Source organism: Micropterus salmoides, unplaced genomic scaffold (assembly GCF_014851395.1).
Source record: "Micropterus salmoides isolate LMB-PRFRI ecotype aquatic unplaced genomic scaffold, ASM1485139v1 Ms_hic_scaffold_7, whole genome shotgun sequence".
NCBI lineage: Eukaryota > Metazoa > Chordata > Actinopteri > Centrarchiformes > Centrarchidae > Micropterus > Micropterus salmoides.
This window is the reverse complement of record NW_024044459.1, coordinates 35306518-35321496: the sequence shown is the minus strand read 5'-3', so window position 1 is coordinate 35321496 and position 14979 is coordinate 35306518. Positions and strand designations below refer to the sequence as shown.

The 14979-nt window shown below is 43.5% G+C and overlaps 1 protein-coding gene across 2 annotated transcripts in view; it reads right to left on the bottom strand.

Moving 5' to 3' along the window:
* Positions 1 to 349: 349 nt before the first annotated feature.
* The window catches only part of LOC119891582 (actin-3-like), a 45448-nt gene continuing 30818 nt past the window's right edge, over positions 350 to 14979 (bottom strand). The window contains exons 1-7 of one of the 2 annotated variants that reach the window (XM_038703349.1): positions 9306 to 9329; positions 8852 to 8959; positions 7881 to 7965; positions 7460 to 7621; positions 7107 to 7292; positions 4577 to 4761; positions 350 to 981 (exon numbers count right to left, since the gene is read on the bottom strand). In XM_038703349.1, coding sequence (XP_038559277.1) covers positions 838 to 981; positions 4577 to 4761; positions 7107 to 7292; positions 7460 to 7621; positions 7881 to 7965; positions 8852 to 8959; positions 9306 to 9314 — 879 coding nt within the window. In that variant the 5' untranslated portion in view covers positions 9315 to 9329 and the 3' untranslated portion in view covers positions 350 to 837. Of the gene's footprint in view, positions 982 to 4576; positions 4762 to 7106; positions 7293 to 7459; positions 7622 to 7880; positions 7966 to 8851; positions 8960 to 9305; positions 9330 to 14979 lie in introns of those variants that run through there. The other variant, XM_038703348.1, reaches the window with a different exon arrangement.

The window sequence follows — 14979 nt, the reverse complement described above, 5'->3', positions numbered from 1 at the left end:
GTAGGCTTACCAATTCCAAATAATAGCAATAATGACAAGGCATCAAACTCCTGTCACATTCTTTAAATATAATAAAAATATCCTGCTCAGAACTGCCGCTTTATAACATCATATTATTTTGACTTAATCTCAGATGTTTAGCGAAGTTCACAGTATTGCCAAAGTGTTTCACTGTCTTTACACACACATCACACAGAGCAACATTATTACCTTCACAGCTAAAATACAGCCAGACTTGACTGCTTTTACAGTCAGCCAGAGTCAGTATACAATCATAGATTCAATAATTAGACCATCCTGTTGATAGTAAGATACTTCTGATAAAACACACACTCACTCCAAATGACTCAGTTTAAATTTGATCCTTTTAAGTGAGAATTAGTCCTAGAGCAGGAAACGTTGGTTTCAAAAATATTGATATTGTAGTATCTGTCCGGACATCCCTAATGAGCACATCATTTTATTTTACAAATAAACTAGCAGCCAGAAGACTGAAGAGACTTTAGTGTTTAGGTCAAAATGAAAGTGTAGATGTGGAAACTCCTATGAAGGCCACAATTATTTGCTTTCATGCAGATCATACCGTCATGCTGGTAAGAAATAAACATTTTCTGTTCTGAATATTGACCTGGAATTTATTGCATTGAGATTTTTAAATAAAAGAAGATTGTTAAAACTGCTGAGCGAAATTCATGCAGAGCTGTACTGTGATTCATCTTGTATGTGGCATCTCATGTCTGATAAACTAGACACGTTTCTAGGTTGTTGAAACTGTTGAAAAGTATATTAACGTCCCCACTGGGGCAGAGGAGGAGGACGACAACGACATGGGGCTTTCTAAAGACACTGGCGGTGGACGATGGAGGGGCCGGACTCATCGTACTCCTGCTTGCTGATCCACATCTGCTGGAAAGTGGAGAGGGAGGCCAGGATGGAGCCGCCGATCCAGACGGAGTACTTCCTCTCAGGGGGAGCGATGATCTGGAGGTGAGGAAAGAAAACAGGTGAGACAGAAAGAGGTGATGATCAATATGAACAACAAAAGCCCTAAATTACTGTTTCTGTAGTTGGATAGTTTGGACAATTTTATGGAGATTAGGGCTGAAACGATTCATCGAGAAAATCAATTAATTTGAAAACTAAAAAGCAAATTCTTTGCATTGATGATTTGTTTAATCTATATAAATATACAGCAGCACGGATAGTTATTACTGTCACACAACGCACTAAATCCTCCTCCTCACCTATAAATCTCTCCATGCCACTGCCCCCCAGTAACTACTGGACCTTCTCCACCCCTACACCCCCTCATGGAACCTACATTTAACATTTATCTAGGCAGGTAAAACTTCTAAATTCCAGAGTGAAAATATATAACTGCTAGTTGTAAAAAGACTCACAGAAGACTTAAAATGAAATAATAAACTCTATTGATGTGGAAATGTATCTCCCTGGCGTGGGGGCCCGCCCTTGACCTAGGGTTCTGGGGACTCGGGCTTGTGGCCTTTGCTTCCCTGTTTTGCTTCGTTGGCCTCGGATCCGTGCTTCCCCATTTCTCTGTCGGCCAGTTGTTGGACACCTCTGGATACTGAGGGTATATAGTTATTTTCAGGATGTGCAGTGTGGGTGCGGGGCAGGGCTGTGCTCCGGTTTGTTCTGGGTTTGTGCCTGGAGTTCTCGGCCCTTGACGGGTGGGTTGGTGGTGGCATGCAGCTGAGCTAGTTGATTTTGCCTCGTTGCTGGTTTGGCTGGTGTTGCACGGCGGCCGGGGGGCGTGCTGGGCATGGGGGATGTCGGCTGGCGCCGGCGGCCTTAGTTTTTTCCGGCGGTTGGGGGGACGGCGGACTTTTATTGGCGGGTGCACGGTGACCTGTGCGGCGCGTTTGCTGCCGGGCTGGGACTTGCTGCTGGTGTTTCTCTCCACTGGCTTTCGCTGTCGTGTTGTTCCGTTTGCGCTCTCTTGTTTGCCCGACCTCGCACGTGGGATTCGCGGGGGGCTGCTGGGCATTGGGTGTCGCCGTGCTCGCGAAGTGTGCGCGTTGGGCTCGTCACTTGTGCATTGGTGTTGATGATTGCGTGGCATTTGGGCATTTTGGTTGTTCGCTGCGCGGCGGTGGGGTGCTGGGTAGGGGGGGAGCACTGGTCTATGTTGTGTCCGCGCCGCGGTCGGTCCGGGCGCTGCTCTTCCTCTTTTGCGTTCCGTCTGCATTACGTTGTCAACTGGCATTTGGGTCGGGATCTTCTGCGTTTGCATTGCGGTGCATCTGGGAGTCTTTGTTTTTTTTTTTGATTTGATTTATTCTTTTTCTTTCTCCCACCCCTATTGGCTACTGGGGTTCTTGCCTGCCTGTTGCTGGGGTAGGTGTGGCACAGTCGTGGCATCCTACTCTCACTAACAACTACATTCTTTAACAGGCTTATGCACACACACATGTACACACACACACATACAGACACATTCACCCACACCCACACAGACACACACAGACGCACACAGACACAAACAAATTTAGGTTGTCCCTGGTAGAACTATTCCTGATGCTTTTCTTTCAGTTACTTATTTAATTTAATTATTATTCCAGCTCTTGTGGCTGTGCTGTTGCTTATTTAGTGTGTGTGACTGCTTCTTGTTTTCATTTTCCACCTAAGTTGTGTTACTATGTCAGCTGTTTATTGCTGCTGTTCGGCTGTGTCTTTTACTATTATTATTATTTTTATTGTTTGTTTTTGTTTTTGTTTGTTTGTTTGTTGTTGTTTTTCTCCTCCCCAAGCCCCCCTCTCTGTTCTATTGCAGGTTTCGTTGCTTTCTGCAATTGGTGTTTCCCACAGCTTTTCCCTGTTGTCCCCACCTTCCATCCCCCTTCTCTTGCAGGTGTTGTCCTTTCTCTGTGCTGTCTGTTTGTGCCCCCCCATCCCCGTGTCTGCCCCCCTGTCCGGCCCGGTGACAAATCAATACATAATTAAATAAATAATAAAACAGACAAAGGAGTATTTTAATACTCTCTTGTTAAAGTAAAATCTGTCTGGCACAATATGGTATCCAGGTCATCATACTCTATACCAGGCTGCTGGGCAGGACAGGTTTAAAAATAAATAAAATAAAATAAAAAATGGAAAACAAAAAACAATCCCCTTATCCAATTTTCTTTGATGTGTTTATAGATGGAAATTGGAAATTAAAATACGTGTGTATAAATCTTATTCCTCAATTTTGCATTGGGTTTTTTTCATGACCCGGAAGCTATGGTAAGGAGCAAGCGGCTTAAAGGTGCTGTACAGTAGAAATGCGCGCATGACAGACTGTGTGTGGGCACGCACTTTCCTTCAACAAAAAAGTGGTCGTAAGAGGTCACCAAGGTCCGGACCTCGGTAATTATGAATGTATGTATAATAATAAAAGGAATAATAGAAAGAGTAAATTGGGAGAAACAATTTGCTGGGCAGAGCCATCTCCACATTAAGAGAGACGCTGTACGCATATACGCATGAGGCACAGCAGAATAACTTAATGTTAAATGATCTTCTCCACATCCAAAAGGTCTCACACACAGTCCAGGGTATACAGAGAAACTGTTTGGAGTAAAGCTGTTTGGAGTAAAGTTGTCCTCCTGATCAATCCTGAGCTCACTTAGTGAGCTTATTGTTTTGGAACCTAAAAGTAGAATTCTGTTTCCTCTGCAGAGTTTCCTCTGTCTGTCCCGTCAAGTTTATAACTACAGTTTTTAGTTTTGCAGCATAAATGTCCCACAATATTTGCTGTGACATTACTGCGCCCATGGAAATGTTTAAATGACAGACAGCAGCCTTTCTAATCATGAAAGTAAACCGTTAAAGAAAACATTCACACATCAACACAATAAAGAAATCACCTGGAAAGTTAAAAGGAACGGTAGAGGCGGTCAGCACTGATACTAAACGTGCTCCGGCACGGATATTTAGGCGCAATGTGAGCACAGGCCAGCGGGGGAGAAGGAAAGGAGGACAATCGTGCTCAGGCATAATACACAGCAACCGGCCCTAGTGTGAGTACGCCCTTACAGTGTCTCCACCAGCTTATGGTGGACTGGACAAGAGCAGCTGCTAATGTAAAGGTTAGGAAATGGTATGGTCCATTTTAGGGATGTCTGAAATCTTATTTCAAGATTCTAGACTGTAAGGCATAAATAAGAGAAATATATTGCAATATTTACAATTACAGGTAAGAAAGACTGTTGTTTTTGCCTCTTTTGGGGGGGTCCAAGCCTTAATTAGGGGTGTCAGACCCCCTCAATCACCACCGTAATGGGGGGGGGGCACTGGGGGGTACCAAGCAAACGTAGTCTTATCCGATTACTCAAGGAATCGATAAAATAATCTGTACAATACTCAGTTACTAAAATAATATTTAGCTGCAGCCCTAATGGAGATTCCATTCAATAATATTAGACAGGGTTATTATGATTTAGATTTTATATCAGGAAACCGACACGCTTTTAGTCATAAAAAAAATCCATATAGAAGGACATTTAAGTTAAACTAGCTCATTAGTGTCTGATTCAGTTAGTACTTCACTGATCTGCAATTAAAAAAGCTGTACCCTGGTTTCCATGTTGAGTGGGGCCAGAGCAGTGATCTCCTTCTGCATGCGGTCAGCGAAGCCAGGGCAGAATGTGGTGCCACCGGACAGCACAGTGTTGGCGTACAGGTCCTTATGGATGTCCTCTACGCACTCCATGAGGCTGTTGTGGGTCATCTCGTGGATGCCAGTCATTCCATCCATTCCTGAAAATTGCGGATGGAACAAGAGTTAATTTCAGTGGTGTTTTTTTAACTTCAATTTCCTACTTCTCTGAAGATTTTTTAGACATTGTTTGACATCTAAGAACAAATAGCTAGATGTTTATTTAGTAAAGAAATGGATTTAAAATACAACTGTTAACAGGTATTTTACATTCTGACAGTGAATGCTGCAGAAAATTCTAACGACTTATTGCAGCTCATTCAAATGAATTAACACTAAACCACTGCGGGATCATTCCTCAGTCCTATGCAGAAGGTTGAAAGACATTCCACTTTCAAACATCTCCGCCCATAGAGGAAGCAAACTAACTGGTGCTACCTGTACTCTACTATTTTACCTTAATATATAGAATAAATTTGAGCTCCTCTGTGCAGTCTTGTTTATTTACAGTGTCCATGGAACCGATGGTGAACGTTGCCAATGCTCAAGTTGTGGTTTCAGAATCAGAAAGAGCTTTATTGCCAAGTAGTGTTTTTACACATACAAGTAATTTGCTTTGGTGATGAGGTGCTACACATAGACAAACATCCAGTTGGCATAAATAAATGTATAAATATATAAATATGGTATAAACAAATGCAAAATATAGAAGAATAATGAGAATAGAGAAAAACAATACAAGTATTTGCAGAGGAAAGACGTGTTGCAATGGAAGAGAGTATTTTGTACATAAATAAAAATTGACAATATAAAAATATACAACAACAAAGATTAAACAATTAACAACAGATATGTGCAGTGTGCCAGGTTTGTGCGTGATATGAAATGCAATGATATTTACATGTGCAGAGAGTTGTATAATTTTAAAAGGGGAGGGGGGGTCAGTGAGGGACCCGGGTCTTGACCGTATGACCTGGTTCTTGAAGCCGGAGGCGGACACCCACGGGCACAGACACAGCAGCTGGTCCTTGCTTCCACCACACCTCACTGTCCGGTTCCCCGACACTGCTTCACACAATACGGTTCAGAAGGCAACACGATCTTCCTTCTGCAGATCACAGCACAAACGACGCACTCCACCTTCTCCAACCTCAAGGGCTCCTTATATACCTTTAGCTAATTAGCGATAATAAGCTGCAGTTGCGAGAATAGTGTCACGGCACCTGGAGGTAGAGCGAGAGAGACAAAGAGAGAGAGGACACCCAGAAAAAAGCAAACAAGACCTTTAAAGAGCTTTAATTTCTGCTTGTATGCAGGAATCAGATGGACCACCACGTGATCAGAGTGTCCCAGTGGGGCGCGTGTGACGGTGTGATAGGCACTGCTAACTGTGGTGTAGCAGTGACCCAAAGCGTTCCCCTCTCTGGTTGGACACTTTATAAACCGTCACGTCGGTACATATATATAATATAAAAACAGACACCTCCCCCTTTTGTTTTGCTGGAGAGCTCTGCGTCCCGGTCTGCTCTGTAGAGTTGGAAGCCAGCCTGCTGCAGCACGGAGTCCGGTATCAGTTCACACAGCCACGTCTCCGTGAAGCACAGAACAGAAGATGACGTTTTTCCCCACCAGTAGCTGAAGGTCGTCCATTTTGTTGCACAGTGAGCGCACGTTGGAGAAAAATATTTCCGCTAGCGATGTGCGGAGTCCCCGCCGGCGAAAACGCATGAGCTACCCGGCTCTTTTCCCTCTCCTGCGGTGCTTCATCGATCGGACAACAGCGAGAGAGCCCTTCACCAAAATATCCAATAATTCCACTGATGATGCGAGAAAAGTGGGAAATAAATCTGCTGGAGTTGTTCCCCTGATGTTCATGAGCTCTTCTCTGGTAAAAGAGCTCCGGGAATCATAGCCGAAAACTGAATTAACACACAAAAACAAAACAAGACAAAGCACACCGAACACCCAGGCAGCTATATTGAACTTACTTACGCAGAACAGATGTGTCTGTTTATTTTTCTGATAAAAACATTGCTGCATAACTCATAAATGTTAAGATTTAGTTATTTGTAGTTATTTTATTTTTTAAATTCTAAATTTTAATATATTTGAAAACAAAGTGGGGGTAACATTCTGTAAACACAGATATGTTTCTATATTCTATTTTTCTTTTTCCACACATTTATCCAGACCTGGACATGACTGATATCAAATTCCATACTTTTCCTACTGTGTAGGAACCCTGTAATTTAGTGTTCAAGTTAACTGTGATTTTAATTTTCTAGCACACAAGACCACAAACGGCTCTGAAGCATCAAATATATTTATGCTAACTGTCTAATGGCCAACAGTTACTGAACAGAAGATCTATTAAAAGCACTTGCCAGTGTCTGTTTAAATAATTTGCTTTAGTGATACGGCCTGCATTACTGGCCTTGTTACCCACCGACTAATGAAGATTGGAAGAGAGTCTCGGGGCAGCTGAACCTCTCGTTGGCGATGGTGATGACCTGTCCATCAGGAAGCACATAAGTCTTCTCCAGGGTGGAAGATGGCTTCTGCATCTCCTTCTCGAAGTCCAGAGCCACGTAGCAGAGCTTCTCCTTAATGTCACGCACAATCTCACGCTCAGCTGAAATTAGAAAGTTAAAGGACACTAAAGTTAAATATTCAGAAAGTGGAAAAGCCTGCAGCCATTCAGGAGTTTATCTCTCACAAAGTTACACTTGTTTTAAAAGGAATTAGAAGCTCCAGATTATAAATCGTGCCTATGCTATTTGTTTTAGGTCAAAATCATACCAGTGGTGGTGAAGCTGTAGCCTCTCTCTGTGAGACTTTTTATAAGACAGTCAGCCAGATCTCTGCCAGCCAGGTCCAGACGGAGACTGTTGTGACGCAGAGCATAACCCTCGTAGATGGGCACAGTGTAGCTGACACCGTCACCAGATCCTATCACAATACCTGCAAGACAAAAAGCTCACAATGAAAAAAAGGAAAAAACACTTTCTGTAGTTATTCTGATCATGGTTCAACATCAAGGCCGTCACTGAAATTTGCTAAGCTGCAGTTCCTCTAATGGCCTCTAGATGCTGCAATAAGGAAACACAGCCGTTTAGGAAATATATGTCATTTTTAAGCAAGGAGCCAATTTGTAACAAATGCAATTATTTTAAGACATTACAGCTCAGAGAGATGTTTATGGTTGTATTTGACTTCTCACCTGTGGTTCTACCAGAGTAGTACAGTGACAGGACTGCCTGGGAGGCCACATACATGGCAGGACACTTGAATTTCTCGAACATAGTCTGGACCAAAGAGGAAGATTCAACCCAGTTCAATTATTTATATAGCTCCAATTCACACCAATTGCTTTGCAAGTGCTTTTTTTTATAGAGCAAGACTAGAACGTACTCTTTGTAAAATTATTTACAGAGACCCAACAATTCCCAATAATAATAATAATAATAATAAGTAAGTAGGATTAGTAATAACAGTTGTTAGCAAAGGGTGTCAAGCAGGAACCAGACTCCACAACTCCAGAAATACCTGCAGAAGGCAATCGGAGGAAAAAGGAGAAGGTAACAATAACACACAAGATAACAAGAAAGGGAAGGAGGTAAGTTAGATGCATTAAGAAAAGGAGCTTGATAGCTGAATGCTCTGGCTCACCTTCTACTTTTGGAAACTAGGAACCACAAGTAACCCTGCATTCTGGGAGCGCAGTGCTCTGGTGGGGTAGTAAGGAACTGTGAGCTCTTTAAGCCAGATGGTACCTGACCATTAAGAGCTTTGTAGGTGAGAAGAAGGATTTTAAATTCTCCTTTGGATTTTATAGGAAGCCCATGCAGAGAAGCTAAAACAGGAGAAATATGATCTGTTTTCCTGGTTCCTGTCAGTAAAACATGACTGTGGAAGGTATGACATCTGAAGACCCAACAAAAACCCTGTAGCTTGTTTTTCTCCCCCTTTTTATACAGGAACTGTATTACAAGTTAGAATTCTGACCTACAAGTAAGAATATATTTAGAAAAAAATGTTATTAGCTATTAATGTCTCAGTCTAGAGAATTTAAGGAGTTAAAGCTGCACGTGGGCAGTATGCATTGGTGCCTTGATTTTCTTTCTTCAGATCAAAGAGAGATAATGGCAAAAATAAACCCATAGATTTTGAGAAGTTGTTACAAACACACACCTGTGTCATCTTCTCCGTGTTATCCTTGGGGTTTAGTGGAGCGTCGGTCAGCAGGACTGGAAAGTCCTCAGGAGCAACACAGAGCTCTTTGTAGGTGTGATGCCATATCTGCAGTACAGAACAGCTGTTAGTTCAATGACTAATCATAGTAACTATAAAGCTAAAGCAAATAAAAATACATGCAGGACAAAAGTGGTTGGTGTCAAGCTTTTTCCAGCTTTTAATATTTTGACGTTTTTGGTGGTTAAAGGACATTATGAGTACAATTTTGAGGTACTTTGACTTGAGTATTTCCGTTAAATACATATATATATATATATATATATATATATATATATCATCATTTGTTACTAAACTTAAACAGATCGAAGTCACAGCTCTCAGGCTGTTTTCTGGTTGAACTGGATGTTTCAACTCCAGGTGTTAAAACTCAGGTATAAGTAAGTATCTTCACCTTCTCCATGTCATCCCAGTTGGTGACAATGCCATGCTCGATGGGGTACTTCAGGGTCAGGATGCCTCTCTTGCTCTGGGCATCGTCTCCCACGTACTGCATCTGTGTCATCTCCTGCACAATACATATATATGTTTCTTAGGTAGCCCTTTACTTGCACCTTTCTGGACAGCAGCAGGCCCTGACATGATCCACACCTACTGGCTGAAGAAACTAACTGCACTCCATGAACGCCTGGCAGCACAAATGAACCAACTGCTGATGGATGGGACCCACCCAGAATGGTTAACCCAAGGACGGACAGTCCTGATCATGAAGGACCCCCAGAAGGGAACAATCCCATCCAACTACCGGCCAATAACCTGCCTCTGCACAACATGGAAGCTCCTGTCAGGCATCATAGCAGCTAAGATGAGTAGGCACATGGCTCAGTACATGGACAGGGCCCAGAAGGGATAGAGCAGTCACTCCAGACTGCAAGACCAGGCTACAAGATTGACTACAAGAAAGCCTATGACTCAATGCCACATACATGGATACTGGAATGCTTGGAAATGTACAAGCTCAACAGGACACTAATAGCTTTCATCAAGAACTCTGTGGGCTGTGGAAGATGTGACACACAGGAATGTATGGTCAAATTATGTGATTTTATTTTGAAAAGTCTGTAATTACTATGCGTTTATTGTTGTAGCAGAGCTTAATTTAGTTAATTTGATGCAGGGCCTCACCTCCCTAGTGAGACAGCTTGGTGTGGCTCGTCTTCAGTACGACAGAAGTGAGAAAGAGAAGCTGACCGAGGCTCCACTAAACCCCAAGGATACCTGTTGCCTGTCTCATAATTTTCCAGTTATCTACAGGTTAGCAAGTGTTAGAGAAATCCATGGGGGTTAAAAATATTTAAGGTTAATGTATATTTAATTGCCTTATTGTGCTCTGTTTCTCGGAGCCTCTACTTTGTTGTTTTTAAGTGTCGTAAATATAACGTTTTCGGGAATGCTAACGCTACTTGGCATGTTAAGCTAGCTTGGCTCACCTTGTGTATAACGTGTATATTGAACTTGATTTTCTCGAGTGTTATTGTATTCAGTTGATTAGGCTCTTGCAAAAAGAAGTTTTGTGCAGAATGTGTTCTGAGATGTTTGGTGTTTATAATGCATATTTACTGTTTCTTTAAATCTAATAGTAAAATGCTAACTCTTGCTACTCATGTCGTTTACCTGTGGGTTTAGGCCATTGTGTTTTTCATGTATTATTCCTATCAGCCAGGGTAGCTGGAAGCCTTTATGCAACTGCTAATTCAGTTATAATAGCTGTGAGCAGCAGACCAAAGACATTTGGAGAACAATGTATTTTATTTTATTTCTAAATGAAGACTAGTGAAGTGTGGAATGTGGGGAATAGTACCATTCTAACAGAAACTGGAATTTTGTTATATTGGTTTGTCATGATGTGACCTTGAAATTGGAGAAAAGGAGAAATGTGATGTGAAGAATGTAGTTAAAATATACATGTGTATTAAAGTATGACAGAAGCGAGGAAGAGAAATGCACTACCTCTTGATTGTCTCATAATTTTCCTGTTATCTACACAAAATCATAATCTGTTCTTGGGGGCTCGTCCGGGATCGGCTCTTCAGGCTGGTGAGGAGCTGATCCTGGGAACCTGAGCTGGTGGTGCAATGTCTGGTGCCTGTAGCTGGAAGTGAGCAGTGGCGGTGATTCAAGAGAGCTGTGAACCATTGAGAGCAGAAGTATAGCTGAGACTGGAGCTGAGTGACGTGTTAAAGGACTGGAGAAGACCTCACCATGACCGACAGAGAGAGGAAGAGCCTGGTGTGGGCCATCAGGAAGAGCCTGCTTTCCCTGTCGCCTAATGAACTTTTCCAGGTTGCTGAAAATGTTGGCTCAGTCCCAGGCAAAGACCCGTCAGAGCTTTTGAGTGGAGACGCAGAGGTTTGCTTTGAATACATCCACACCTTCATGCACAGTAAGGACCTTTTAGACTCGGAGGACATGGATAGGGGTGAATTGCTGGCCCTGAAAGATGTTGTTGATGAGATGGTACAGCCACGTGGTGAGGTTATGCTATCTGTTGAGTCAAGTGTAAATGCAGAGCCAATGAAAATACATGTAACCTCTCCACTTGTTGAAGTAGCCCATACAGTCGCAGCTAATGCACCATCCACTGATGCAGTGGGTGTAGTCACTACTGCTCTAGCCAACACCCAGCTAGCCAGTAACACAGCCAGTGCTAATACTTTTAGCAAAGCTAATGTTCAGTAAATGCTTTTAGACTATTAGGAGTAAAAAGACTATGAGGAGTAAAAAGCTCCTCCAATTCGCGAACCTGCCTGCACCACAGGTTACAACACAAATTGTAGTTGCACAACCCGCATTTACACAGCCTCTTCCACTGAACAGTATCTTACCCCACCATAGCACACAGCCAGAAGAAGCCACACACCATTTACATTTATTCATTTAGCTGAAACTTTTATCCAAAATGACTTACAATTGCCATACATATCAGAGGTCACACGCCTCTGGAGCAACTAGGGGTTAAGTGTCTCGCTCAGGGACACGTTGGTAGATGATTGGTTACAGTGGGGAAGTGAACCTGGGTCTCTCGCACCAAAGGCCATCATTCAAGAGCCATCACCACCCCCACCATACACCAGAATGGGCAGTGTCCCTCAGAGATCTCTCCTACATCCAACACCCAAGTAAAGTCCAAGGAGGCCAAATTGGGGACCACTTATCTGACATAAGTTACAACAGTGTGTGTAGGCAGATCGAAGAGGGAGTCAAAGACAACTTCACTGACTCTGAGATAGTAAGGGGTGTGCTAAGGATGGTAAAACCAGGAGATTTGAAGGATATGCTGGTCAATAAGGAAGATGACTGTAGCTGAGCTCAAGGGATTTCTGCAGTTGCACTTAGGAAAGAGAAATAGTACAGAACTATTCCAAGAGTTAATGTGCGCAAAACAAAATGAACACGAGACTCCTCAACCATTCCTTTATCGTGTTGTTGGGCTGAAGCAAAGAATCCTGTTCTCATCAAAGCAGTCCAAAGCTAGAATGAAATATATCCCAGAAACAGTCCAGGGTGTCTTCCTGCACACAGTTTATCAAGGAATAGGACACAAACACAACGACATTCGCAGGGAGCTGAAACCCTTACTTTCAGACCACACAGTTGCAGATGAGACGATCCTAAACAGGTCATGAAAATAACAAGCAATGAGAGTGAGCGACAGCGGAGGTTAGGCTCCACACATAGCTCAAGAAAGTGTGAAGCAGCCAACTACAAAGAAAGAGATTGTCAAGCAGAAAACCAAAACACACACTGTGCAGCAGCTCAGTGAGAAAATTGATGCTCTAACCAAGCTAGTAGACTCACTTGCAGAGACTGTGCAGGGACTACTTGTTTAACCGTTCTCCTGCCAAACACCAAACAGCCAGGAAAGAGAGACACTATGGATGCACAAAGTGTGTGGAAAAAGACTTGCAGGATTGTAAACACTGTTTCACTTGCGGTGAGGAGGGCCACAGGGCTGTAGGCTGTCTAAAATACCCTAAGCGCCAGGGAAACGTGAACTGGGTTGCTGCAGGGGGACAAACAGTAACCAGAGCCCCTCGAAAGTCCCATCTCGCAGATACAGAAGCCGCCTTTAAAGACAGTCGGTCTTCTGGTGGACATAATGAGCAAAACACAACCGCTGAAACGGCTAATGTCAACATCGCAAGAAAACCCCTGTTGTACTCTCACATGACCCTCCACCTTCCGGTAATGGACAAATCGGCAAGCTAATTGGCCGAAAGGTTTTAACTAAGTGCATTCTTAATAGTCTTGCAGTTAATACTCTTGTACACACCAGAGCCCAAGTCAGCATATTGGACATGTCCTGGAAAGACAAGTACCTACCAGATCTTGACATTCGGCCACTTTCTGAGCTCATAGAGCTCATAGAGGGTTAAAACCAACTGGAGGTGTATGCTGTGAATGAGCTGATTCCCTTTGAGGGGTGGGTCATCATTACTGTAAACTTGCCAGGAAACGAAGACCCCAACTTATCAGTCAATGTACCTTTCCTTGTGAGTCCTTTTCCCCTGGAAATGCCATTAACAGGTTTTAATCCAGTGGAGGTGGTGATGCAGGGAAAACCAGAGAGACTAATCCCTACCTTGACCCAGCTGCTGGTTGGAGCCATGGCCATCCCTGATGACACAGCACATACCATTACACTATGTACAGACCAAAAACACTGTTGCATCACAGGGGTGCTTGGGAATAGGACATAAAGATAAAGTAATCCCTGCAGGTAGTGTAACTTGGGTGAAGTGTAGAATGCCACCTCAACTTGACTCATCTGATCCCCTAGTGTTATTTGAACAAGAGGAAAGTTGTGTGCAGCTGCAGCAGCTAGACATAGGTGATGGGTTGCTGGAAATTCAGAATGAGAGAACTCCCTATGTAGCTGTGCCCCTAGGGAACCACACGAAACATGACATTATCCTGCCGAGGAAATCTCCTCCTTTTATCAGCGGATAAAAAGGTTGTGATGGTCAAGGGTGTCACTACTTCCCCAGTCGATCCAACCTGTGCAACATCAAAGTGGCAAGACAAAGACAAGTCTGGAAGCCAACTTAAAGCCAATTGCAAAAGTCACTATCAAGTGCGGCATATACCAAGGCGGTGATGCATTATCCTCACTGCTGTTCTGCATAAGCCTGAACCCCCTTAGCCAGATCATCACAAAGAGTGGCTACGGATACCGGTTCCAAAGTGGTAAACCATCAGTCACCTCCTCTATGTTACGGCCCTTGGGCCGTGTGTGTGTGTCTGCCCAGGTGTACTGCTTGGCTGTCCTCTGCAGGTCCTACCCTTCCTCCCACTCTGCATGTTGCAGCCAGGCGGCTAGTGTGCACCCCTGTCGGGGCGGCTGTGGCTCAGGAGGTTAATCTGAACGTCGGTTCAATCCCCGGCTCCTCCAGGCTGAATGTCGAAGTATCCTTGGGCAAGATACTGAACCCCGAATTGCCCCTGGTGGCTGTTCCACCAGTGTATGAATGTGTTTGAATGTTGAATGCAGATGTAGTGTAAAAGCGCTCTGAGTGGTCGAAAAGACTAGAAAGGCGCTATACAAGTACAGAGCATTTCTGTCCCCAGTTTGCAATCAGCGGGAGCACAGGAGCTGGTATAAGGGGCAGCAAGCAGGCAGACTGAAGTGGAGAGTGTGGAGAGCAGGCATGGATAGACGGACGGCTTGGAGAGCTGGGTGACACTGCAGTGGCATTTAAGGAGTCCCTTAGCAGCAGTGTAGCGTGTATCAAGTCTGAACCTCATGCTGGGGTTTACTCTCTCTGTGGAGGGAGGGTGGTAAATATTGTTTTAGTTTCCCCCTTTGTGGTTTTTGTTTTCCGGTGAGCTACCTTTTCAGTTTGCTGGTGTGGCATTTGTTACCTAAACTGGGCGCTTCCTCTTTGTTTTGGGAAGTTGTTTTTTGTTATACCTTGTTTTAGAGTACCTTGGTTTCCTAATTGTAAATAAAACGCCAACTACTGATAAATCGGTCTCCTTGTTTTTCCTTCAACCTGGAATGATTTTATTGTCACTAACCTCCTCCTCCCCATGAATTTCCACTGAAAGTTCGTAACACTCTACATGTA